This window comes from Rhinopithecus roxellana, chromosome 12, assembly GCF_007565055.1.
Source record: "Rhinopithecus roxellana isolate Shanxi Qingling chromosome 12, ASM756505v1, whole genome shotgun sequence".
Classification (NCBI taxonomy): domain Eukaryota; kingdom Metazoa; phylum Chordata; class Mammalia; order Primates; family Cercopithecidae; genus Rhinopithecus; species Rhinopithecus roxellana.
This window is the reverse complement of record NC_044560.1, coordinates 53,837,051-53,862,735: the sequence shown is the minus strand read 5'-3', so window position 1 is coordinate 53,862,735 and position 25,685 is coordinate 53,837,051. Positions and strand designations below refer to the sequence as shown.

Genomic DNA, 25,685 nt, shown 5'->3' with positions numbered 1-25,685 from the left:
ACAGAACTACTTAACCAGAACCTATAACGTGCAGGCACCTTATAAGGTGCTGAAGATAAAAATCAATGATGAGGCCAGGCGTAGTGGCTCATGCCTGTAATCCCTGCACTTTGGGAGGCCAAGGCAGGTGGATCATCTGAGGTCGGGAGTTCAAGAATAGCTTGATTAACACAGCAAAACTCTGTCTCTACTAAAAATACAAAAATTAACTGGATGTGGTGGTGCATGCCTGTAATCCCAGCTACTTGGGAGGCTGAGGTAGAAGAATCGCTTGAACCTGGGACGCAGAGGTTGCAGTGAGCTGAGATCGCGCCACTGCACTCTGGCCTGGGCAACAGAGTGAGACTCCGCCTCAGAAAACAAAACAAAACAAAACAAAACAAAACAAAACAAAACAAAACAAAACAAAACAAAACAACCATAAAACCAATGATGAATAAGATATAGTCATGTCTGTAAAGTTTCTAAGGCAGAGGTCCCCAACCCCTGGGCCATGGACCAGTTATCAGTCTGGGACCTGTTAGGAACAGCCTGAGCTCCACTTCCTGTCAGATCAGTGGTAGCATTCGATTCTCATAGGAGCAAGAACCCTATTGTAAACTGCACATGTGAGGGATCTAGGCTGTGCATTCCCTATGAGAATCTAATTGTCCCTCAACCCTCCCTTCTGTGGAAAAATTGGTCTTCCATGAAACCAGTCCCTGTTGCTAGAAATATTGGAGACTGTTGTTCTAAGGCATTACTCTGGACATACTTCCCTGTTCAAAAACCTTTCATGATCTCCCACTGAACAGAGCCCAAACTCCCTGCTCTGGTACTAAGGGCACTCAGTGAGTTCCAAACCCAACATTCAGCCTCAGCTCCAGGAGTCTCTCACCCGTCCTAGTAAAACACAATTAGTCACTCATGGTTCCCTAGGCCAAGTCTTGTCTGTTACTCAGGCTTTCCCTTCTGTCTAAAATGAGCCCTCTGTGTTTCTGTTTTGCCTTTCAAAACCCTCTGAGAACATCAGTGTCTTACAGCCCACTCTAATCTCCTTATCTGGGTATGATTTTGCCCAATTCCAAGATGTACAGAATTTATGCCCATTCTCTTTTTAGGTATTTCTCTTTTGTTTGATCTATTCTGTCCATTAGATTAGAAGTTTCTTAAAGCTAGAGAACATGTCTTAGTCCCCTGAATAAAATTAGCTAGCTGCTTTCACAATATTTTAAAATTGTAAATTCAACTTCAATTGAATTAACCAGTGCCCTTTGTCACAACAGATTATCAAAACATATCACTTCTCACCTGAGTTTCTTCTTTGTCCGTAGATAAGTTTGAAAAAGAAATTGAATAGCAAGCTGTAAGCTCACCTTTGCCATGCAAGGATAATATGGATGCTTTAATTTAGTCTAAGAGGGAAACATGAAAGAGGACGTTTTTCACGGAAGTTTTATAGATTATTACACATTGTTATGAACTAAATATGACACAATATATGAATATGATATACATACATGATAAAGTTAAATACTAATAAGAATCTAGCCAGCTCATTATAAAAAATGTTCCATTTAAATTTTAAAAAAGGTTAAGAGAAGACATCTTCTTCATTTCTTTTATGAAATCCTCTCAAAACAGTTGTTAGACCACAGGAATGCTAAGTCATCAAGAGACTAAGAACACTGTTTTCCCTTACTGGCAAATTATAATCATGGTACTCAAGGAAAAGTAGTTGAAAGTTAATCTTTAGTCTTGTAACATTTTACTACAAATTAGGAATCTCCACAAAGCCCAGTATCCATTGACATGAGTTCACAGTTACAGCTACTCTAAGATTCTTCTATAAATCTAAACAAGGGCACTTTAGAAAGCCAGTATGTGGGAAACTCACACCTCCCCACCATCTATATTATACATTCAGAATGCTGCCTGCATTTTAATATTACCCAATACAGGCTACATTTATGGGAAAATCTTTTTGCATCTAATCTGAATGCTAACTACTGAGATTGAAGATGAATCACTGAATGCTTTAGCTAAAATATATTTAATTGTAATCTTTCTTATTTCTAACAATTCAATTAGCTACTTACAGCATTCAACGAAGCTAAAGACAAAACAAAACTGAAATAATCACTACTGTACACATCTCTATTCTTCATAAACTTGAGGTTCTCATCTCTCACCATCTACAAAAGAAGATTAATAATTATTTTTATGAAATGGAAAAATATTCAATATGTGAAGGACATTTCTAATGATATGTAAAAATATAGGTAAAAAGCACTTATAAAAAGTGAATTATAATTTATAATTCCCCTTTCTCAAGTTTTGAACTTTCAAAAGAGGAGAGAGAAAACCTTCCTTTGGAATACAAGATGTTATAAGAACTATTATTCATCAAACCATACCCTTTTGGGAAATTCAGGTAAACTGTCACATGAAGGACAAATAAATTCTAACTTGGTATTTTAGGCAGAAGGGGACAAATAGAGCTCTCCCAAGCACAACCAACTCCATGCTTCCTTTGTATCAGATGGCTTAATTCTCTTTCTTTCTTAATGTAAGACTCCGTATTTTTCTCAAAGTCTCTTGTTCTAGCTACTGAGCTTTTGATTAATTAGTGTATAAAGTCTGGACTGAGTAGACAGTTTTGAATTTAGATCCTTGCCCTGTGACACTGGCACGTTTCTTCTTTTCTGAACCTGTTTTTCCATCCAAAAAATGAGAATAAACCCTGATACTGCACAATAATCTTTCACAAATTAAAGATTTGCTTAAAGCACGTAGCACACAGTAGGTGTTCAATAAATAATGGCCAATCATTGTCTTATTAGTCCTACTCAAAGGTTATGAACCTTGTTTTTCTCTCCAGACAAAATAAGTTTATTTTGGCAACATGGTTTCTTTACTGCCCACTCCCCACAACATTGTTTATTTGTGACATCTCACACTCACACAGCAGGTCAGTGATTGTGCCTGCCAATCCTGAGTGTGTATTCACACTTGTGTTCTTAGCACTCCATGGCTCTAGCTCTATGGTCCCCTCTGTGGCATGGCATAAAAGTTTCATGAGACAAATGTGTAAGATAATGTAGCACCAGTGGTACGACTAACCCAGCAGGAGTACTTCTGGACCTACGGGATACATTTTGATGTCCATGTGGACATTCCTTCTTAGAATTTTTTATATGGTTCTTACCTGGTATATTCGAGCAGGCATTTTCTCCACAAACAGTCCTTTCTTCTCACCTTTTTTAACCAGCTTGGTAAGAATAGACAGCCGGTCATTGTTAGGCCTATGGGGCCGAGGAGATGACTGAGGTGAAATTTCTGGTGAAGATGGAGCTGACCTAAGAGACAGAATCAGAAAATTTTGTCTAGTATAAAATGGCTATTTTTTCAGTAGTTAGTAAGACTTGCCACATTCACATAAACAGGGTATTAGACTTAAACTATTTGATTATTATACATGTATCGAAACATAAAACTGTACCACATGAATATATACAATCGTAATGTATCAATTTAAGAAATTAAAAAATGCAATACCTTCTAATTAGTTGGGAGAACTGATTGACGTTATAGAAAATAGTGCAGGACAAACTTTAACACAAATTTTTACTTAATTGGCATATCAGATTTAACATTTAGTAAGCACAAAAATGAATTCTTTCTACATATTATTGTGAGATATCTTTCCCAGCCATTAAAAAGCAGTGAAATAAACTTATCTTAGAGCCATACACTCAAAGTCTTGTAAGAACAAAGTATTAAACCAAGTTTTCAAATTTAATAAAACACATATAGTCATATTTCTCACATGAAAAAGTAAACACTTTCCTGACCCAACACATTAAAAGGCAAATTCACCAACGACAGGACCTTTAAAAAACAACAACATTCTGACAGTTCTGGCACAGTACTGTGCTTTGGACAAAAAGTGTATTCAACAAATGCTGCTAACATCAAAAAAAAAAAAAAAAAAAAAAAGTCCAGGTGTGGTGACTTATGCCTATAATCCCAGCACTTTGGGAGGCCTAGGTGGGAGGATTGCTTGAGCCCAGGAGTTCTAGACCAGCCCGGGCAACATTGGGAGACCTCGTCTTTACAAAAAACAAACAAATATCTGAGCCTGGTGCCTCTTGCCTGTGGTCCCAGCTATTCGGGAGGCTGAGGTGGAAGGATCGCTTCAGCCTGGGAGGTCGAGGCTACAGTGAGCTATAATCATGCCACTGCACTCCAGCCTGGGTGACAGAGTGACACCACTCTGTCTCAAAACAACAACAACAACAAAAAAAACAAAACACTTCAATTCTAGAATGAAATAACTTACGTGCATCTTTCTAAATATGCAACAACCTCTTGCCAAGAAAATAACCAGAAGCAATAAGAAAACGGATTTATTTTCTTTTTGGAATTCTTTTTAGAATTTCTCTCCAGCTTAGCTAATTATCTTTAAAATCTCAAATAGTATATTCTCACAGACCACATCATCACCACAGAAATCACACAGCAAACTACAGGGAAGAGACACTTACAGAGAGAGATCTTCAGCTTCCTGTCGTACAACGCTGACTCGACTTTTCTTTGGTAATACTGGGGAGTTCTGATCAGACACCCTTTGGTAGAAAAGCATATAGGCATTCCAGTATCTTCGGCGTACATCAGTGTATGGGTTTGCTTTATAACAAGACATGAAGAAAGACATCTGTAAATAAAAGTTTTTCTTGTCTTGACAATCTAAAACAAAGGGCCCATTATTCCAGTAAGTAGTTAACTACTCCCTAAATTTGTAAAATGCAAAGTATAAGTAAAATATGAGCGTCTTTAGAGTAGTGCTTAGCATGGAAGTCAGGATACTTCAGTTCTGGGCCTAAGATTGACCTCTTACTTGGAAGTGATATAGGCGGGGGCAAGGAATAAGGGAGCAGTATGGTAAGTAAGAGAAAGAAAGTAAGTATCCTAGGGAGGTCTAAATGTTAAGCAAATAGCAAGTGACATTTAAAAATATGTATATGGCACAGGATGCGGTAACTGGCCTCACTTAACCATTTCTGCCAAGATCAGCCAAATCTAGGTAAATTCTGACAATACTATATCCAACCCGTAAAGGTTACCACCATAAGATGCATGGCTATAATGGCATGGTATCAAAATCGAATACAGTGAATCCAATACAGCTAAAAATTTAGAAATACCACTAGAAGATTTCAAAATCAGGTTTCTGAAATGCCAAGGTCTCCGTCAAATAGCTTGTTATCAAAGAGCAAGTTCTGATTGGGTTGTGCTTCTCCTCATACTCTTTTCTCCTGGGAGTGGGGGTTGTGGAGGGGAAGACTGCTTTGCCACACTGCATAATAAATATGGTTTTAAAAACACAGGTGCTAGAAATGTCTTCTCTAATTAGTCACACCTCTATATTAGTGAAAAGGAAATCTGAAAATTTTAATGGATAACTACTTCCAAAACTATTTTTAAGGTTCAATTGCTGTATTCATTAGTTTCTCTTTGATGTTCATTTCATCCTTTTAACTTACTCCCAGCTCCCCTACCTATCCCTCAAGGTTGTTGTAAGAAATTATTTAAAAAAAATTTTATAAACACCTTGAACATTTTCACGCTGGTTATTAAAGAGCTTGCTCATGGTTCTATAGCTAGAATAGCAGTATAATAAAAATCACAAAATCTGTTGTTTTTATATAAAGAATACTATTTTTATAGAAAACTATAAATAAAAAATGGAAAATATCCATTTGTAAATACTTACTTTGATCATAAACTTTTGGTCTATATTCTCCTCCAAAGCATTCATACTCCAGGGTCTCATCATTTAGGTCAAATTCTTCTATAACTGTGTCATTAAATTTATACCACTTTCCTTTTCCACACCCTCTAGAGCCCAGAAATCAGACAAACATTATAAGGTTAAAAAAATCAACATTCTCATCCTTAGCATTTATCTCTATGTACTGTCTACAAATAAAGCAGGTGATTATCATTTGAAAATATCTAAGAAATATGTAGTAACAATTATTTCAATTTCTAAAACAACCTTTCAAATTGAAGGGGTAAAACCAGTTGCATTAAGCTTTAAAACTTCAAAATGAAACACAGTCAAGAAAAATGCCAAAGTGTGTCTGCACCACAGTGGTGACTATGGATGATAAGGGAGAGCAGGGGAGGGCAGAAAGTGAGTAAGTGCCGCCTCAGGAAACCCTTACCGCCTGTCCTTAATGAAGGAATAGTAGTGGCCTGCGTGAGCCTGCCCACTGTGTACGATGACACCGACAAGTTCATAGTTTTCTGTGAGGGCAACCTTTTTTCGTGGGGATCCTCCACCTCCCTGATCCATACTTCGCCCATTTTCCCCAACTTCAGAAGAAGAATCTTGGCGAGCCATTCCTGAAACTGTGTAAGGCTCCATGTTTAGCATCCAGGGAAACTACGTAAAAGCAAAAAGACCATATTAACATTGATTAGTAACGTATACAGCAGTACCCAGTTAAGTGAGATCCAAATAAGAGGATGTGTTTTCCTAGTTTAAGCTAGGAACAACTACCTCTCCAATTCAAATATAAAATCTCAGAAATGCTAAGTCTGAGAAAGTCTAAAGTAGTCTCTGGTTTGAGCACTAAGGAAGGCATTTTCCTTCGCAGTAATCACTAGGGTGCCTTCTGGAGTGAGGCTACTGTTTCCAGATCTGCCTATTCCAGTAGCAGCAACTGCCTAAGACAAGGGGCTCTTCATAATGCTGAGACAACAGCCTTAACATGGCAGATGGAATATGAAAATAGAAAAAGGAAAAAAAAGGAGTGAGGAAATGAATGGTTGTGAAAAATTTCAGGAAGAGAAAAAGTTACCCTTATTTGTTCATCATATTTAATGGAACGTCCACTTTCCCAGTCAAATCCAAATCTCATTAGGTGAATTACCAAGACGCTAGGCAAAGATTTAATACAGGTCCTTTTCACAGTTATTCTCTAAAGACAAAAAAAAGAAAAAAGAGCAAATGTGAATGATCTCCACGGAGAAAACAAAACAGCACAATAATTAAGGCAAAGGTCTTTCTGACCCATGTGAAAACAAGTAATGACACAATCTAATGGAAATAACAATATGAGCTTACTACTGATTTTACATAAAACAAAGACACACTATGTGAATAACAAATTAATCTTGTTTTTTAAAAAGGGCAAACTTAATACCTTTTCTTTACACTTTTCACAGTAGTATGCGTTACTTCCCTCTAGAACTTCTCCTCTGACGAATTGGTCCAAAGAAATTTCCAAACTCTGACAAGAAGTCACTCCTAGATTGAGAGCCATGAAAGCTTCTTCACGCTCATATCTGATTAGGAAATAACAGAAAACCCACAATCAGCAATGGAATTTAAAACTCTTCAATTACCATAATTGAACACAGAACTACATTTTAAATCTGGGAGTCCCTTAATATTTTAAAAGTCCATTAATAAGTTAAAATGCCACTTTGTGACAATTTAGAATTGCTTAAAATTATGAATTTCAATGAATATTTTCTTAACCCCACAAAGAAATTTTTTCTACTTCTGGAAGTAGAAACCAAAGAAATTTAAGTCACTAAATACTTATAGATCTATTGAGAGGGAGAGGGTTCTAAGTCTCTTAACAAATGCAAAATTTACAACATACTAGATAAATCACTTCAAAAGGATGTTTATTTTTCCTGTCAGTGATATCTTCACTCACCTGTGAGGACAGTCTTTACAGATCTTCTGATCAGAGTAGATGCCCTGAAATGTATTCTTAAAAATTTGGTCTCTCCCCATTTTCTGTTGGAATGAAAAGTTACAATTTTAAATGATGCCTCCAGAACTTATGAGTATATAGAATTTTATCAACACATTGCAATTTAAGGGCCAAAACAAAATGAGTCATTCTGGCAGTGTCAGCTGCGATGAATGGAGGCCAAACCCATTATTGGCCCCATTGTCAGAGTGATGCAGACGATCAGAAGAGGAAGAGGAAGAGGAGGAGGGATGGGTCAGGTAGAGCTAATGACAACAGAATGTTCTGCAGGGGGATTCCGAATCCTTCTCCCTGTGCTACAAGGACCAAGTTAGGGGCAACTCTCGGCAATCTTTTCTTTTTTCTTGTGGATAGAATGCCATCAATTTGCAAGTTACTTTATAAAATGGAAGAATTGTGCCTACTGATGAGAGGCCAATGCTGGCAGTGACAGCGGGATCTGCGAAGGCAATATCATTTAGGAAGTCTGCCACATGGCTTACAGGGTAGAGGTAGAGAGCTTTGGGTTTCAACAGCACCACAAATAACCTTTTAAACTGGCTCCTTTCTCCCCATTGCCAGAGCACTCTCTGCTCTGCACAGGGCCGTCAGCTCACTGGTGACTGCAGCACTCTTCTGAGGCCAGATTATTTCAGTGGACACACAGAAAGAGTATGTAGGTAGGAATGGCTATTATTATGTAGTAGAGATTAAGAGTTACATACTTCATTGAGCGTTAGATGAATTAAGAAAATATACAATTCTAGGCCAGGCACGGTACCTCACACCTGTAATCCCAGCACTTTGGGAGGCTGAGGTGGGTGAAACATTGGAGGCCAGGAGTTTGAGACCAGCCTGATCAACATGGCGAAACCCAATCTCTGCCAAAAAATAAAAAAATTAGCTGGGCGTGGTGGTGCACACCTGTGATCCCAGCTACTTGAGAGGCTGAAGTGTAAGAATCTCTTGTACCTGGAAGGTAGAGGTTGCAGTGAGCTGAGATTGTACCACTGCACTCCACTCTGGGTGACAGAGCGAAACTCTGTCTCAAAAAAAAAGAAAAGAAAAAAAAGAGAAAATATACAATTCTATTGATCTGTGTTATGTTTTGATGTTTAAACACAGAATACATTATAGTTCTTATGTTAAAGATAATCAATTTCTGATTTGTCAGTTTCACAGTAACCTCAAATTCTAAGACACTATTCTCATACTATAATTAGAGTTTGAGGGAGTTAGAGGGAAAGTAAAACTTGTATTACCTTGAGATATTCATCCATCTGATCAATGAGACTAGTAAAGAACTCATATGCATCCTGCTGTTCTCTCACATAAAGTTCTTTATTCCACATCTTGAAAATCTATATAACAAAAATTAAATGTTTTTAAAGGAAAAGTAGCAATTTCTGAATGTGGTAGAAAGGGAACATAAAAGAGCACTTAAATGCTTCTAAAAATCAGGTTCACTATTAGGATGTGAACATTTCTAGTAAAGTGAGACTAGCTTGTATTCAGCCATCCACCCTTTTTCCTAGTCCCCTTACAATCATAACAAGTCTCTGAAATCAGAAGTGGATACTGGGTAAGATCTAGGCCATGGAACAGAGAATTTCTCTCTTAGAAACTAATCAACCTATGGGGAAAAACACAAGGTGATCCTCCAATATGTGAAACACAGTACAGCAATGTTTCAAAGTAATGTTCTTGGCCGGGTGCGGTACCTCACGCCTGTAATCCCAGCACTCTGGGAGGCTGAGGCGGGCAGATCACCTGAGGTCGGGAGTTCAAGACCAGCCTGACCAACACGGAGAAATCCCATCTCTACTAAAAATACAAAATTAGCCGGGCATGGGGGTGCATGCCTGTAATCCCAGCTACTTGGGAGGCTGAGGCAGGAGAATCACTTGAACCCAGGAGGTGGAAGATGGTGGGAGCCAAGATCGCGCCACTTGCACTCCAGCCTGGGCAACAAGAGCGAAACTCCATTTCAAAAAAAAAAAAAAAGTGTTCTTTATTTAAAGACATTAGTGAAATTGGCACAGGGTCAGGGGAATGATATGAACAAATATTGCAAAGAGCTAAAATAAGAATCATGAAAAATATTCAAAACAATTAAGATGAGCAAATTCCTAGGAATTATGAATGACTATTCTCAACATTCTAATGATTTGAAACCAAGTACCAATTTCAACAAGGGTATACCAAATCCTTTTAGAGTTTCTTGGCAAGGAATTAGTCTACAGTTAATAAAAACAAAAAACCATTATCATTAGAGAAAGAATGTAGCCAAACTCCAAATATTTAACATCTTTAAACCTCAAGAGTTACTGGGTGAAATACCTTCCAAAAATTCTCAGGTACATAATACTGCAGCTTGCTTTCCATTAAATGCCCAAAGAGAGACTGCACTTGGTAAAACACGCTATCATCTGGATTGTCTGTGTCATCATCCACCGAGAGTAACGACTGCACAGAAAAGAAACATATCAAGCTTGAAATATTTAAAATGCTTCACAGGTAACTCTGACATATGCACACGTTAGTACCCACATTACTTTTTTAGAATGTTATGTATGTTTGGACATTGCTGTAATGCTGCAGATATTTAACTTCAATAATTTCTAGCTGGTGTAATTATGAACAAATCATGTCCTTAAGGTCTGATTATGAAAATCGGTCTAGTAGTAAGTGCAGCCCAATACACATGGAATACTCCCAAAACCACTGACTACCATATTATAAGCCACTACCATATTATCATAAAGTGCTCATGGTAGACCCCATATATTTCTAAAATACTAAAACTGTAACCTTATGGAACATAATTTAAAAACAACTTTGGAGTTCAAAATTCACATTAGGCCAAGTCCATCTGTAATACAGGCAGCTTATTACAAGAGCAGCTTTATAAAAATGTGTGATTATAAACAACATGTCTCTACACATCTCAGGAGCTACTAAAAAATCGCCATGTCTCGTTTTAGCAAACCCCAAAAGCAATAAAAAACTATGAAACAATTTTCAAGTAACGCACATATTATCTATCATACCAAAAAGGATAGAAAAAGGAAATCACCTCAGGGAGCCCAGGTTGCATATACAGCTGCTGGAAGACTGCATTCATATAACAAGTTGCACCACCATTCCTCAGCCCCACAAACCCTGAACTGGACCTGCTATCCACTGGGGGAAGGTACTGGGAAAGAGAGGAATAGAAACAGTAGAGGAGAAGAATGAGCATCTCTGCCACAGATATATTTATACTATAGCTATGTGGGAGATACATTCACAGATTTACCCATCCAGCATGTTATGAAAGCTATGCTGGCAAAAACCTATGTTCATGAAGTACTTCTGCAGATGCCGATATAATTATCAAATACTGCTATCTCAATGTTGCTTCTTCATTCATAAAATACCTGGCAGATAGGTGCATATTTGTTTATCTATTTATATAGTCACTTGATTATCATTCAACAAATATTGATTAAATACCCTACTATACGCCAGGCACTGTGCATGGGATATAAGAGAGAACAGAAATGTGCATGGCTCCTGATCTCAAGGCGCTTATAGTCTATTAGGGTGAAGAGGTATAATCAAGCAAATGTCCTGATACATATTCATGAATTAAGGTAGTACTCTGAGAAAAAGGAATGTGAGTCTAGGAAGCGATTACCATGAAGGATCCTGACCAATCTGGATGGTAAAAGAAGGCTCATATTGTAATTCCTTTTAGAGAAGGTAACACTCTTCTATTAAACTTCTTCCAGTAAACATATAATTAAATAGGTGATTATCCTACCATTTTACTTACAGGTGTTTTGAAATAACATAGACCCCAGTACAGAGCTTTTCTAGGTAGAAATGATCCAGAAAAAGCATAGTAGATAAAGTTCAACATGGCATTTCTCCAAGTGGAAAAGGATACTGTAATTTTACACTTTGAAATGCTATTATAGCAAGATCTTGGTTCTCATGCCATGACCAGAATCATGTTATCTGCACATATCAAGTATCTGCCTCCATGTAATAACCAACTAGCAGACATAAATGTGTACGTCTTCTAGACCTCAAGGAATTGCTAAGTATTACTTATTCTTCATTAACATCAGACATATACTTAGAGCGGGATTATTTCTAAGACCTAATTAACACTGACATTTATTTGTAGTCCAAAGCATAGATTAAAAAAAAACTGGTTTATAACAGTGTTAAAAATATAAATATCTAACACAGATATTGCCTTCATTATGCCGATATAATCTTTGATGTAAGGAAAAATATAAAAAGTTCAAAAATCTGATTAAATAAATGCATATAAAGTAACACATAACCTATAAACTAAAGCATTATAAACCATTTTGATCAATCAAAACCATTTCCAATTTATGACAGCCCACATTTCTAAGTCTTTGCCAAGTGCTATTCCCTCTATTTAGGACATCTGTCCCCACTTCCTTTCCTACCTAACCCCTATGTTCTGTAATACTTAACTCAGGCATCCAGAGGGTAAGTCTGACTTTCTGTGATGTTAGAGATCACAAAGGCAGCTTTGAAAGCATCCTCCCATTTCTGGTCTGGTATTCCAGTGGACCTGCAATATACTTCCCTCTCGCAGATCCCAACATACACTAAGCTATTTCATGGCTCCACAGCTTTGTTCATATTCTTCTCATTACTGGAATGGCATGAACTTCCCACCTTGCTTCACCTGGCTCACTAGCTTTTACGGCCCTATTTTAAGTTTCATCTCCTCTAAGAAGCCTTCTGAACTGGTGGTGAAGTGCCTCTCTGTGTTAGTAGAGCATTCAGGACATACCTCTATCTTATATTGTATCACATTGTATTGAAATTATCTGCTTACGGGCCTCTTTCACTATACACTGACCTGCTTGAGGGCTGGGATCCTATTTCCATTTTTGAGCTCCAAAAGCCAAATATGCCTCTTAGCACATACTAAACTCAATAAATCTTCATTGAATTTAACTGAACATAGGCTGTACTGTGATAGAGCCAATGTCTACTTGACTTGTATCTCTAGGGTCTGGCCTATGCCCAGCACAAAGTTGCTCAAAAAATAGGTTGGAAAGCTACTTTTTACTTATTTACTTGGCAGTTATTTTAGAATAACTACCAAGCAACTTGAAAATGTCTCTCCCTCTTTAATTAAAAGGATACTATTTCACAATATATTCAGTATATTAGAGTGATACTATAGCTTATACTTGATTTGAGTATGTGAACATAGTAAGCAAAATAATAATACTGACTTTCTTTGTGGTCAGCAGAATGCAAATACAGTCTTAAAATTATATGTTTAAGAGATCATTCTAAAAAAAATTAGGTTCATCAAGGTCTAGAAAACCTACATCAAACTCCTTGGTAAGAGCAGGGTCAGGTTGGTGATGCATAGAAAGCAGTTCTTTTATAATAATTTGAAGATTTGAAGGTGAACTATCAGCCAACATCACAAGGACTTCATAGGCTGCCAATCGGCTATTCGCTGTACTACACCTAGAAACAAGACACAAGTCAATTTCAACAATGAATAATCTACTTAGATTATTCATTAAACTAAAACAACAGTTGGAAGTAGAAGAGCTCCAATTTGTCCAATTTGAGGATAAACATACTTAACTCGGGTCTAACCCCAGACATCTAGTAATCGAGAGGTCATGAATACAGAAGGAATTAATAACTATCTTCTTGGCCTGATGATAAAGTAGCAAAATTCTTTCACTTATGATGAGAATAGTCTTATCTAATGAATGGATCAGCAAGAATGGAGGAGAAAGAGTAAAGAGAACTCTGTAATAAAGATGACATGGGAATAACTGTCTTTCAAATAAAATAGGTATGTAGAAAGATTTTATCGCTGTCATCCTAAGATCTGAATATATAACTGGCAGCAAAAGAAGGCTGTAAAAACCAGAATAGATAGCTGTAAACATTTTATGTGAACTTTCTATGAAAAAATGGAGACAGAAATACAGCTTGTCAAATCAATTCGTTTAAAGTGACACAAAAGATAACTAGCGGCCGGGCGCGGTGGCTCAAGCCTGTAATCCCAGCACTTTGGGAGGCCGAGACGGGCGGATCACGAGGTCAGGAGATCGAGACCATCCTGGCTAACACGGTGAAACCCCGTCTCTACTAAAAAATACAAAAAACTAGCCGGGCGAGGTGGCGGGCGCCTGTAGTCCCAGCTACTCAGGAGGCTGAGGCAGGAGAATGGCGTAAACCCGGGAGGCGGAGCTTGCAGTGAGCTGAGATCCAGCCACTGCACTCCAGCCCGGGCAACAGAGCGAGACTCCGTTTCAAAAAAAAAAAGATAACTAGCAAGCATTCTGCATGAAATCAAAGGCTTTCTACACTGCCTGCCTTGTAGTAGAAATCACTTTGGGGACAGACAATAATATCTCACTTTAACCAATGCTAACCTTGTATTACTGAGGGATCACTGGTTAAGAAGGATACACAGAAAAGAGGATAGCCAACCTCTGGGTGAAACACTGAGGGAGTGTAGGAGGCATTTAGGCGGGGGGGTTATGAGGCTTTTAGACCAGCACACCAGGCACTGAAGACAATGGCCATGGAGCTGGCACTGTCCTTTGCTTCTTATCTGAACTTCAGGGTTGCAAAGGACAGTAAGAAAAGAATAGGGAGGTGCCATTTACACAGGTTAAACATTAAAAGTTGCTTTGTTACTGTGATACAAACTAGCATTACTTCTGAAAAGAGTTTGTGTGTATTTTAAATCTCTTTCTTCCTTGAAGGTTTTGGTGGGAAAAGACTGGGAGTTACTGTGATAAATCACCACCATTCAGTACAATGGGGAGGGATGAACAAATGTTTCGTTTTTTAGTCAAGGCACTGTATATGATTTTTAAAAAAACACTCCTTCCTTCTTCATTTATGGAGGAACTGCTTTTATTAATAATAAAACTGCTAACGAAATGTCTTTTGTGTTTACTGAAAATTAAAATATTCACTTGTTTCTGCTGCTTTAATAAAAGACTTCCATAGACCTAGCACCAAATCTTCCAAAACAGGGCTGGGATAGCAATGAGGATGGGAGTCACAGCCTGAGGAACACCCCAAGAGTTCTAATGAAGGGTTTTGCTTGTTTTTCTTACCTAAAGCAGATTTTGCTAATGAGGCAACTTTAAGTAAAGAAATATTTATACATGATAAGATACCTCTTAGGAGTCCACAAAATACTGTTTATTATGCCTTGTCCATTTCAATAACCACTGATATTGTACAGGAACCCTTTTCACTATAAATAGCAAATCAGTTTCTTCCGGATTACTCAATTAACTCTGGTTTTCACAAGAAAGGAACAAAGTTAGTTAGATTTGGAGCAAATGAAATAGCAGCTTGTAGCTCTGCCTCGTCTTCCTACCCACAAGAGTATAAATACCACTCAAGTAAGGTCAACATTACAAAGAGATATTTCAAATTTGTATCCATAAAACTAATACAAAATTTGATTCCAAAGTTACTACCGCAATAAATCATGAGCAGCTGCAGTTAACAGAACACAGCCAGCACGCAGCAAACCACAAGGTTCATGCACTAAAGCACCTATCGTTTTCTCCTGAGAAATCTTCAAGATTTTACTCAGAGCCTATTTACTTGTACTTTGGACATAATTCTTACAACCTTCATTTCTCTTGGAATTTGTTACTGACCAAGTTAGCCACATTTTATTTGTTCTTCCATTCTGATGATAATAATGGTGCCAGCACACTTGCTCCATGCTTACTATGTGCCAGGCAGGCTTGACGCTAAGCCCCTTCACATGCATTTCTTCATTTAGTGGATAACATAGGATATACAGACTGACAGATGGAAGACAAACTCCAAGTTAACAAAATCTTTTGGGACTGAAGTTTCAAATTAGAATTTTTACCAAAACTGAACACAACGTGCATTTTCCATACTTTGGATGAAAGTCCTGTTGACTGATGGCGGCACTGCCAGCTGGAGAATGACTATTTAAAATAATTCTAGAAGCTCGGAAAAGGAAGTCATCTAACAATGGTTTAATGAGTGATGAACCTGGAATAGAGCATAATATTCATGTTGAAGATGAACACATATTTTAATTCAAAGATCCTATCTTGCGCTTTCTTATCAGAGCAGCAAAGGTACCTGAGGCTACCCAAAAGCAGGGCATTTAGTTTAATTTAATGTTTATTTTTTGAGAACTTACTACATGGCAAAGCTTGTGGGGTAGAATACAAAGGGGACAGAATACAAAGATAGGTAGGTGAGGGTGCTTTCCCTTATGGGCTTACAATGCAGTGAAAGGAGTCAAGCTTTCACTTTAGAAACACAAGTGCCAAGAACACCACAAGGCAGAATGGTTTGAGTGAATAGTTTTTACTCTGGGCATAGGGGAGTCCACATAAGAGTTCCTGAAACTTTTAAAATCTTGCCTCTTTAGTTTAAAATGATATGTCTTTCTCTCTCTGGTTAAGAATCACTCTTTTCTATATATCCCCAGTAGCCAAGAATATTTTGTAAAGCTTGGTTTGTGTTATAAAAGAGTTAATTTTTCATTTGTCTTCTGAATACAATTTATAATACTGAATAATCTTTTACAAATTACATGTGCACCCTAGGAGAACCTCATATGTACCCCACCACTGGAGGGCAGGGGTGGTTAGGGGCTGCCTCCTCAGATGAGAATCCCCCTTAAAAGAAGACAGACAGTAAATTATGTATTATAAAGTACCTAACAGCAAAAAGAGAAAAATCTACTTTGAATTATAATTCTTACTTGGTATTAGGAAGTTATGTGATCCAGATATTTTGAACACTATAAAATTCTCTATGTTGTTTAATGACACGAGTAAAGTACATCTTAAATTTGTTAGCCACTAAAATAACAGACAATTTCCTACTGTGTGAAGGGTCAATTTGCCATGGAACACTTGGCATCTATCTTAGTTTCCCAATTACACACAACACTGGCAATAATTGAGCACTGAAGAATCTGCCATATAAGATGAAGCGATAATTACCAAGCATTTCCTTTTCTGCCCCACAGAGTGAAAGAAGGGTCTTGATGAGGCGTAAGTGCCCTGCCAGTAAGATGTTGTCCGCTTCACTGGTCTCACATTCAGCTGTGCGATTAGGTTCAAAGTTATCCAGCCAAGTAATCTCATCTTCAAGCATGGTAGCTGGGCTGATCCTTAACTGCTCCATTTCTGAAGCTAAGAAGGAAAAAAAAAAAATCCATTACAAACAAAGAAGAATTTTCCTTTATGGGGTCAAAGTCTTCAATTAAAGTAAGCAAAGTCAAGCAGTCAAAGTCTTGAATTAAAGTAAGCAAAGTCAAGCCCCAATTTTTTACTTCATAGGTCTTTAAAAAACTATCATTAAGGCCGGGGCTGCTGGCTCACATCTGTAATCCCAGCACTTTGGGAGGCTGAGGCGGGCGGTTCACGAGGTCAGGCGTTCGAGACCAGCCTGGCCAGCGTGGTGAAACCCCGTCTCTACTAAAAATACAAAAATTAGACGGGCACGGTGGTGCATATCTGTAGTCCCAGCTACTCAGGAGGCGGGGGCAGGAGAATTGCTTGAACCCAGGAAGCAGAGGTTGCAGTGAGTTGAGATCATGCCACTGCACTCCAGCCTGGGCGAAAACAGCAAGACTCTGTCTCAAAAAATAAACAAAACAAACAAACAAAAAACGCCACAAAACTGTCATTAACAAATAGTAGGCGACAGCTGCTGCCCACAGGGAATGAAGGGACCCTCATTCATAAACTACTTATTGGTTGCCTCCTCTGTGCAGGTCACCGTGCCATATGCTGAGGCTGTAAGATGAGGGAGACAAATCCCGCTCTGAAGGAGCTCCTGGTTTGGTGGGGGGTAGCAGAGGTCCCAGGAAACAAAATCTTTTAGAGAAAGAAGGGGTAGAAGGGTATGAGGAGAATCAACACTCCTGCAGTGTTACCTGAACCAAGGGAGGGCTGAGTTCAGCAAAGGACAATGAGGTCAGAACTACAGCTGCCAGAGTCCAGGTTTCTAAACAATGTGACAAACTCCTGAGAACTACTCTGTTCTTTTGTATTATGTATTTCACTTGCCCCTTCAAACAAGGACTTACAGCACAATTTCACATTGGAAATTGAGACTGGGGAGGAGAGGAAGAGTGATTATGCTCTTCTTCCACTGTACTATAGTGAGAAGCAAGCAGGGTCTCCACACAGTGAAGTGAAGAAGGACCCTTTAGGGTCAGTCAGAGCTGGACGGGGACCAGATACAAACCCTATGCCTACCACTTACTGTGTGATCTTCTTTCCTTATTTATGCAATGAGACCAGCACCTACACAGCAGGGTGCTGTGTACGAAGTGCTAGTGTAGGCACTGGCTTATGGAAAACACTCCAGAAATGGCAAATATTGTTTGTTTCAAGACATGTTATTACCTGAGAATTAATTCCCCTCACCTCCCAAGATCTTAACAAGAGATCCTGGGTCCCTCATTTATCACTCAACAACACAGGGAAGGTCTACATTAATAACTCATTCATTCATTTCAAAGTTGCATGTGTATAGCCAACTCATGATTCCTGTCCTTGCTGCAGAGCAGAAAGCAAAGCCTGGATGGCTGCTGGTCAGCTTTCCCTGGGAGCCTGGGTGAAAACCAGTGTTACGTGAGACTGTAAGATGGACATGGAGTCCACCCACTTCGCTAGATCCAACAGATCTTCTCTCTGAATCAAGACACACTCTCACACTGTATTAACTCCCTCTTCACGAAACCAATTCCACTGCATTGCTCAGAGCAATGTGGCCTGTTTTTCTTTTTTCTTTTTTGGTGACTTTGTCTTGCTCTGTCACCCAGGCTGGAGTGCAGTGGTGCAATCTCGGCTCACTGCAACCTCTACCTCCCGGGTTCAAGCGATTCTCCTGCTTCAGCCTCCCAAGCAGCTGGGATTACAGACACGTGCCACCATGCCCGGCTACTTTTTGTGTTTTTGGTAGACACAAGGTTTCACCATGCCGGCCAGGTTGGTCTGAAACTCCTGATCTCAAGTGATCCGCCCGCCTTGGCCTCCCAAGGTGCCATGATTACAGGCATGAGCCACTGCACCCAGCCACCTCCTGTTTTTGACAGAAACTTACAAAACTGATGGAGGCATCTGCCACCATAGAAATGTTGTTGAGGATTATTAGTCACTGTCTTTATGTGTCCATTACATGATGGCCTTTGTATGAAATTTCTTTTAGACTTAGGTGCTGGGAAAGAGATTTGCTTCTTTTGAGAAAGTATTCTATTTCTTCTTACAGGGCATTCTAACCATATGCTGAACAACTAACCGTACGCTGTTTTCTTTTTACTTCTGGCTTTCAGGAACCTCACAAATTAATTCTGAGGTATTTTTTTTTCTCCTGGCCTTGACGTTCTTTACCAATTGCTATTTTTGTGGATCCTGATTTTTATTTTATTAATTTCCTGTAAGCTGAAGCAAATTCTTTGTAAAGAGTGGAGAACAAACTCTTGGTGTGAACTAAAATTTACACAGAGCATTGCAACATACATTTTCATTATTTAAGGGTAAGTACAATTAAAATCTCAGCACACTAACAAAAGAATTTCTTTCTTTTTTTTTTTTTTTTTTTTTTTTTGAGACGGAGTCTCGCTCTGTCGCCCAGGCTGGAGTGCAGTGGCGCGATCTCGACTCACTGCAAGCTCCGCCTCCCGGGTCCACGCCATTCTCCTGCCTCAGCCTCCCGAGTAGCTGGGACTACAGGCGCCCGCCATCTCGCCCGGCTAATTTTTTGTATTTTTTAAGTGGAGACGGGGTTTCACTGTGTTAGCCAGGATGGTCTCGACCTCCTGACCTTGTGATCCGCCCGCCTCTGCCTCCCAAAGTGCTGGGATTACAGGCTTGAGCCACCGCGCCCGGCCAACAAAAGAATTTCTAACCATGATACTTTACAAGTAACACTAATGAACTGACTTCTAACACTATCAACATGCTGCAATAAAGAGTTCCTCTTTCCTTCGACAATTAACCTTTAAAATTATAACAGACTACACTGGAGAGAAAGACCCTTCATAATAGTTTTGTATCAGTGTAATTAAAATATGAGCCTTAGACAATTTAAAAATCAAAAAATTTTCTCAATTCATTAATGACTGGTTATGTAACAGAAGAAGAGCTCACTGGTACATAGGTTTATACGCTATTTTCAAGAAAACAAGGTTCAACTTCAAACAATAACTGTAATTTTATTTACACCTGAGATATGTAAATCATACTTAGAAATGCCCATGTGACTTTCTCTTCTACTCTTCCCCAGTCCCTCTCCCCTACATATTAGTCATTTACTTACTTGTCAGATCATCTAATAACTGGCATCTCAAGTCAAAATACTCCATACACTGAGATAACAGTCTAAAAAACAGAAAGGTTTCAGTTACTAATAAGAGGCTGATTTGAAAATAAAAAGCATTTTCCTTGTAAGAACAAGTTCATAAAACAAGTTTCATAAGCATACTACTTTCATATTAATTCAAATTCTATATTTTAGCAAGAAGCATATTGATTTTACTAATGCAAATATAGTAATAGAAATAACAGTGTAAAGAGAGGGAAACATTAAATCTATCACATCTTAAAATAATAAATGCACAGATTGCATACATAATACACTCATTACATTCATTCATTTACATTTCAACCTGTATCTGCTAAGCACCTACAAATGCCTGGAACTGTTTTGGGAGATCAGTGAAATTAAGAAGGGAGACAAACAACAAATTAGAAATATACCCATTTGTCAAGTGGTAATATGCACTAAGAAGAAAAATAGAGCAGAGTAAGAAGAGAAAGACACAGGGAAACTATTTTACAGAGGATGATCAAAGAAGCTTTTTCTGCAATTATAGTAGTGAACAGCACAGGTTTTAGAATCAGATACAAATAGGTTTTAAACCTGGCTCCCGTACTTATAGCAACTGGATGTCCCATGGACAACTATTACACTTTTAACTTTTAGTATTGTAACTTTTAAAATGCTTACTATAGTATTGGAAACAAAAAACATGCATATACACAAACATGTAGAAAAGGTTCAAGCACAAACTAATGAGGAGAATATATAATGAACCAAGAATTATGGTTATAACAAATGAAGACAATAAAACTGCCAAACTCATTAGGCCAGTCTGAGGATTAAAAGAAAAACATACATAAGCAGTTTAGTATGCTGTGTGGCATATAGTTGGCCCATGGTAACTGCTATTATTATCACCATACTGTTTTTTTTTCCCCTGGTATTTAGCATGTAACTATCATCATCACACTACTGAGGGAGAAAATATGTACCAAACTTGGGCATTAAAAAAAGCTGTGAGATGTAATTTTTTAAATTATGCAAACATATAATTATTCAGTTTGATGTGAAATTAAAAAGCTCTACCTTCAACGTATTTTTAAGGATTCTTTAAGAGTGTATGTTAAAACTCTCATCTAATGCTTTCTGCTTCTTCCGTAAAACTTAGAGGAACTTTATATTAAATAAAAAATTAAATCTTAACGTGTACTTATATTAAGTAAACTGGCTTACAAATATAAGCACAATAGCTTTAACTTCTTAAAAAATGGCTTAAACATTTATACTGAAGAACCATTTGTCTTTCAAATAAAAAGTTCGTCTGTTTAGAAAAATTTTAACCAGGAAAAGTTGGAATTCTAAAGTAAAAAGTATACAAAGACAAAAGAAGAAATTTCTACAGCTTTTAATTCACATGTTTACTGGGGGAAGCAATTCTCTGAAATATCATTAAAGAATTATTTTTTATTACCAGAAATACACGGCTAATGTCTAATTCAGCTTAAATCTTGATGGTAAACTATAACATAATTTTTAAGTTTTGGCTGAATTTTTAACATTTCTAAGTCACTCATAATGACCTTATCCCAGAAAACAAAATCTTGACTTCTTTCTTAGACATTTGGAATGTTAAAACAGAAGGTTAAATGTTTCAAAATAATATTTATGTAGAAGCCTGGATATGGGGGCCAGAAATCTCTGTATATTAGAAAGTGAATGAGAATATAACAAGTGTTTATACACACATTTAATCCTATAATAAAGACTTGCAAACAACAGATAAAATTATAACTAAATTTGAGAAATTCTATAGATTATACATATTATATCTAGAAAACAGAGGTATTAAAAAAAAGTCAAGAATAGATCAAAGAAACCAGAAGGGAAATTAGAAAATATATTAAGACAAATGAAAACAAAAATACAACTTGCCAAAAATTATGGGAAATATCAAAAGTGTTATGAGATGGAAATTCATAGCTATAAATGCTTACATTTATTTCATTAATCTTTTCAAAAAATCAGCTCCTCGAATCACTGATTTTTTGAAAGGTTCTTCATGTCACTACCTTCTTCAGTTCTGCTCTGATCTTAGTTATTTCTTGTCTTCTGCTAGCTTCTGAATGTGTTTGCTCTTGCTTCTCTAGTTCTTTTAATTGTGATGTTAGGGTGTTGATTTTAGATCTTTCCTGCTTTCTCCTGTGGGCATTCAGTGCTATAAACTTGCCTCTAAACACTGCTTTAGCTGTGTCCCAGAGATTCTGGTACCTTGTGTGTTTGTTCTCATTGGTTTCACAGAACTTATTTATTTCTGCCTTAATTTCACTATTTACCCAGTAGTCATTCAGGAGCAGGTTGTTCAGTTTCCATGTAGTTGTGCGATTTTGAGTGAGTTTCTTAATCCTGAGTTCTAATTTGATTGCACTGTGGTCTGAGAGATTGTTACAATTTCCATTCTTTGGCTGAGGAGTGTTTTACTTCCAATTATGTGGTCAATTTTAGAACAAGTGCAATGTGGTGCTGAAAAGAATGTATATTCTGTTGATTTGGGGTGGAGAGTTCTGCAGATGTCTATTAGGTCCACTTGGTCCAGAGCTGAGTTCAAGTCCTGAATATCCTTATTAATTTTCTGTCTCATTGATCTAATATTGACAGTGGGGTGTTCAAGTCTCCCACTATTATTGTGTGGGAGTCTAAGTCTCTTTGTAGGTCTCTAAGAACTTGCTTTATGAATCTGGGTGCTCTTGTATTGGGTGCATATATATTTAGGATAGTTAGCTCTTTTTGTTGCATTGATCTCTTTACCACTGTGTAATGTCCTTCTTTGTTTTTTTTTTTTTTGACCTTTGTTGGTTTTAAAGTCTGTTTTATCAGAGACTAGGATTGCAACCCCTGCTTTTTTTTTTTTTTTTTTTTTGCTTTCCATTTGCTTGGTAAATACTCCTAGACCACTAGCCAGATTAATAAAGAAGAAAAGAGAGAAGAATCAAATAGACACAATAAAAAATGATAAAGGATATATCGCCACTGATCCCACAGAAACACAAACTACCATCAGAGAATACTATAAACACCTCTATGCAAATAAACTAGAAAATCTAGAAGAAATGGATAAATTCCTAGACACATACACCCTCCCAAGACTAAACCAAGAAGAAGTTGAATCCCTGAATAGACCAATAACAAGTTCTGAAATTGAGGCAGTAATTAATAGCCTACCAACCAAAAAAAAAAGCCCAGGACCAGATGGATTCACAGCTGAATTCTACCAGACATACAAAGAGGAGCTGGTACCATTCCTTCCGAAACTATTCCAAACGAGAGAAAAAGAGGGACTCTTCCCTAACTCATTTTATGAGGCCAGTATCATCCTGATACCAAAACCTGGCAGAGACACAACAAAAAAAGAAAATTTCGGGCCAATATCCCTGATGACATAGATGTGAAAATCCTCAATAAAATACTGGCAAACTGAATCCAGCAGCACATCAAAAAGCTATCCACCACGATCAAGTCGGCTTCATCCCTGGGAAGCAAGGCTGGTTTAACATATGCAATAAACTAGGTATTAATGGAACGTATCTCAAATATAGTAAGAGCTATTTATGACAAACCCACAGCCAATATCATACTGAATGGGCAAAAGCCTGAAGTATTCCCTTTGAAAACTGGCACAAGACAAGGATGACCTCTCTCACCACTCTTCTTTAACACAGTATTGGAAGTTCTAGCCAGGGCAATCAGGCAAGAGAAAGAAATAAAGCGTATTCAAATAGGAAGACAGGAAGTCAAATTGTCTCTGTCTGCAGATGACATGATTCTATATTTAGAAAACCCCATCTTCTCTTGGGCCAAAATCTCCTTAAGCTGATAAGTAACTTCAGCAAAGTCTCAGGATACAAAATCAATGTGCAAAAATCACAAGCATTCCTACACACCAATAACAGACAAACAGAGAGCCAAATCATGAGTGAACCCCCATTCACAATTACTACAAAGAGAATAAAATACCTAGGAATACAACTTACAAGGCATATGAAGGACTTCTTCAAGGAGAACTACAAACCACAGCTCAGGAAATAAGAGAGGACACAAACAAATGGAAAAACATTCCATGCTCGTGCATAGGAATAATCAATATCGTGAAAATGGCCATACTGCCCAAAGTAATTTATAGATTCAATGCTATCCCTATCAAGCTACCACTGACTTTCTTCACAGAATTAGAGAAAACTACTTTAAATTTCATATGGAACCAAAAAAGAACCTGTATAGCCAAGACAATCCTAAGCAAAAAGAACAAAGCTGGAGGCATCATGCTACCTGACTTCAAACTACACCAAAAGGCTACCGGAATCAAAACAGCATGGTACTGTACCAAAACAGATTTATAAACGAATGGAAGAGAACAGAGGCCTCAAAAATAACGCCACACATCTACTACAACCCTCTGATCTTTGACAAACCTGACAAAAATAACCAATGGGAAAATATTCCCTATTCAATAAATGGTGCTGGGAAAACTGACTAGCTCTATGCTGAAAACTGAAACTGGGCCCCTTCCTTACACCTTATACAAAAATTAGCTCAAGATGGATTAAAGACTTAAACGTAAGACCTAAAACCATAAAAACTCTGGAAGAAAACCTAGGCAATACCATTCAGGACACAGGCATGGGCAAGGACTTCATGACTAAAACACCAAAAGCAATGGCAACAAAAGCCAAAACTGACAAATGGGATATAATTAAACAAAAGAGTTTCTGCACAGCAAAAGAAACTATCATCAGAATGAACAGGCAACCTACAGAATGGGAGAACATTTTTGCAGTCTATCCATCTGACAAAGGGCTAACATCCAGAATCTACAAAGAACTTAAACAAACTTACAAGAATAAAACAACTCCATCTAAAAGTGGGCAAAGGATATGAACAGACATTTCTCAAAAGAAGTGGTCAACAAACATGAAAAAAAGCTCATCATCACCGTAGAGAAATGCAAATCAAAACTGCAATGAGATACCATCTCACATCAGTTAGAATGGCGATCATTAAAAATCAGGAAACAACAGATGCTGGAGAGGATGTGGAGAAACACTTTTACACTGTTAGTGGAAGTGTAAATTAGTTCAACCATTGTGGAGACAGCGTGGCAATTCCTTAAGGATCTAGAACCAGAAATACCATTTGACCCAGCAATCCCATTACTGGATATATACCCAAAGGATTATAAATCATTTTACTACAAACACACATGCACACGTGTGGTTACTGAGGCACTGTTCACAATAGCAAAGACTTGGAACCAACCCAAATGCCCATCAATGATAGACTGGATAAAGAAAATGTAGCACATATACACCATGGAACACTATGTGGCCATAAAAAGGGATGAGTTCATGTCCTTTGCAGTGACACAGATGAAGCTGGAAACCATCATTCTCAGCAAAGTAACACAAGAACAGAAAACCAAGCACTGCATGTTCTCACTCATAACTGGGAGCTGAACAATGAGAACACATGACACAGGGAGGGGAACACCACACACCGGGGCCTGTCGGGGGG

The 25,685-nt window shown here is 37.9% G+C and overlaps 1 protein-coding gene across 2 annotated transcripts in view; it reads right to left on the bottom strand.

Moving 5' to 3' along the window:
- The window catches only part of USP24 (ubiquitin specific peptidase 24), a 145,530-nt gene that overhangs the window by 25,098 nt on the left and 94,747 nt on the right, over positions 1-25,685 (bottom strand). For both annotated transcript variants that reach the window (XM_030942132.1, XM_010372705.2), the window contains exons 39-54: positions 20,118-20,179; positions 16,790-16,981; positions 15,704-15,821; positions 13,127-13,271; positions 10,831-10,950; positions 10,095-10,220; positions 9,017-9,115; positions 7,716-7,798; positions 7,194-7,335; positions 6,849-6,968; positions 6,210-6,430; positions 5,756-5,880; positions 4,527-4,668; positions 3,188-3,338; positions 2,079-2,174; positions 1,291-1,394 (exon numbers count right to left, since the gene is read on the bottom strand). In XM_030942132.1, the coding sequence (XP_030797992.1) occupies positions 1,291-1,394; positions 2,079-2,174; positions 3,188-3,338; positions 4,527-4,668; positions 5,756-5,880; positions 6,210-6,430; positions 6,849-6,968; positions 7,194-7,335; positions 7,716-7,798; positions 9,017-9,115; positions 10,095-10,220; positions 10,831-10,950; positions 13,127-13,271; positions 15,704-15,821; positions 16,790-16,981; positions 20,118-20,179 (2,046 nt within the window). The remainder of the gene's footprint in view (positions 1-1,290; positions 1,395-2,078; positions 2,175-3,187; positions 3,339-4,526; positions 4,669-5,755; positions 5,881-6,209; positions 6,431-6,848; positions 6,969-7,193; positions 7,336-7,715; positions 7,799-9,016; positions 9,116-10,094; positions 10,221-10,830; positions 10,951-13,126; positions 13,272-15,703; positions 15,822-16,789; positions 16,982-20,117; positions 20,180-25,685) is intronic.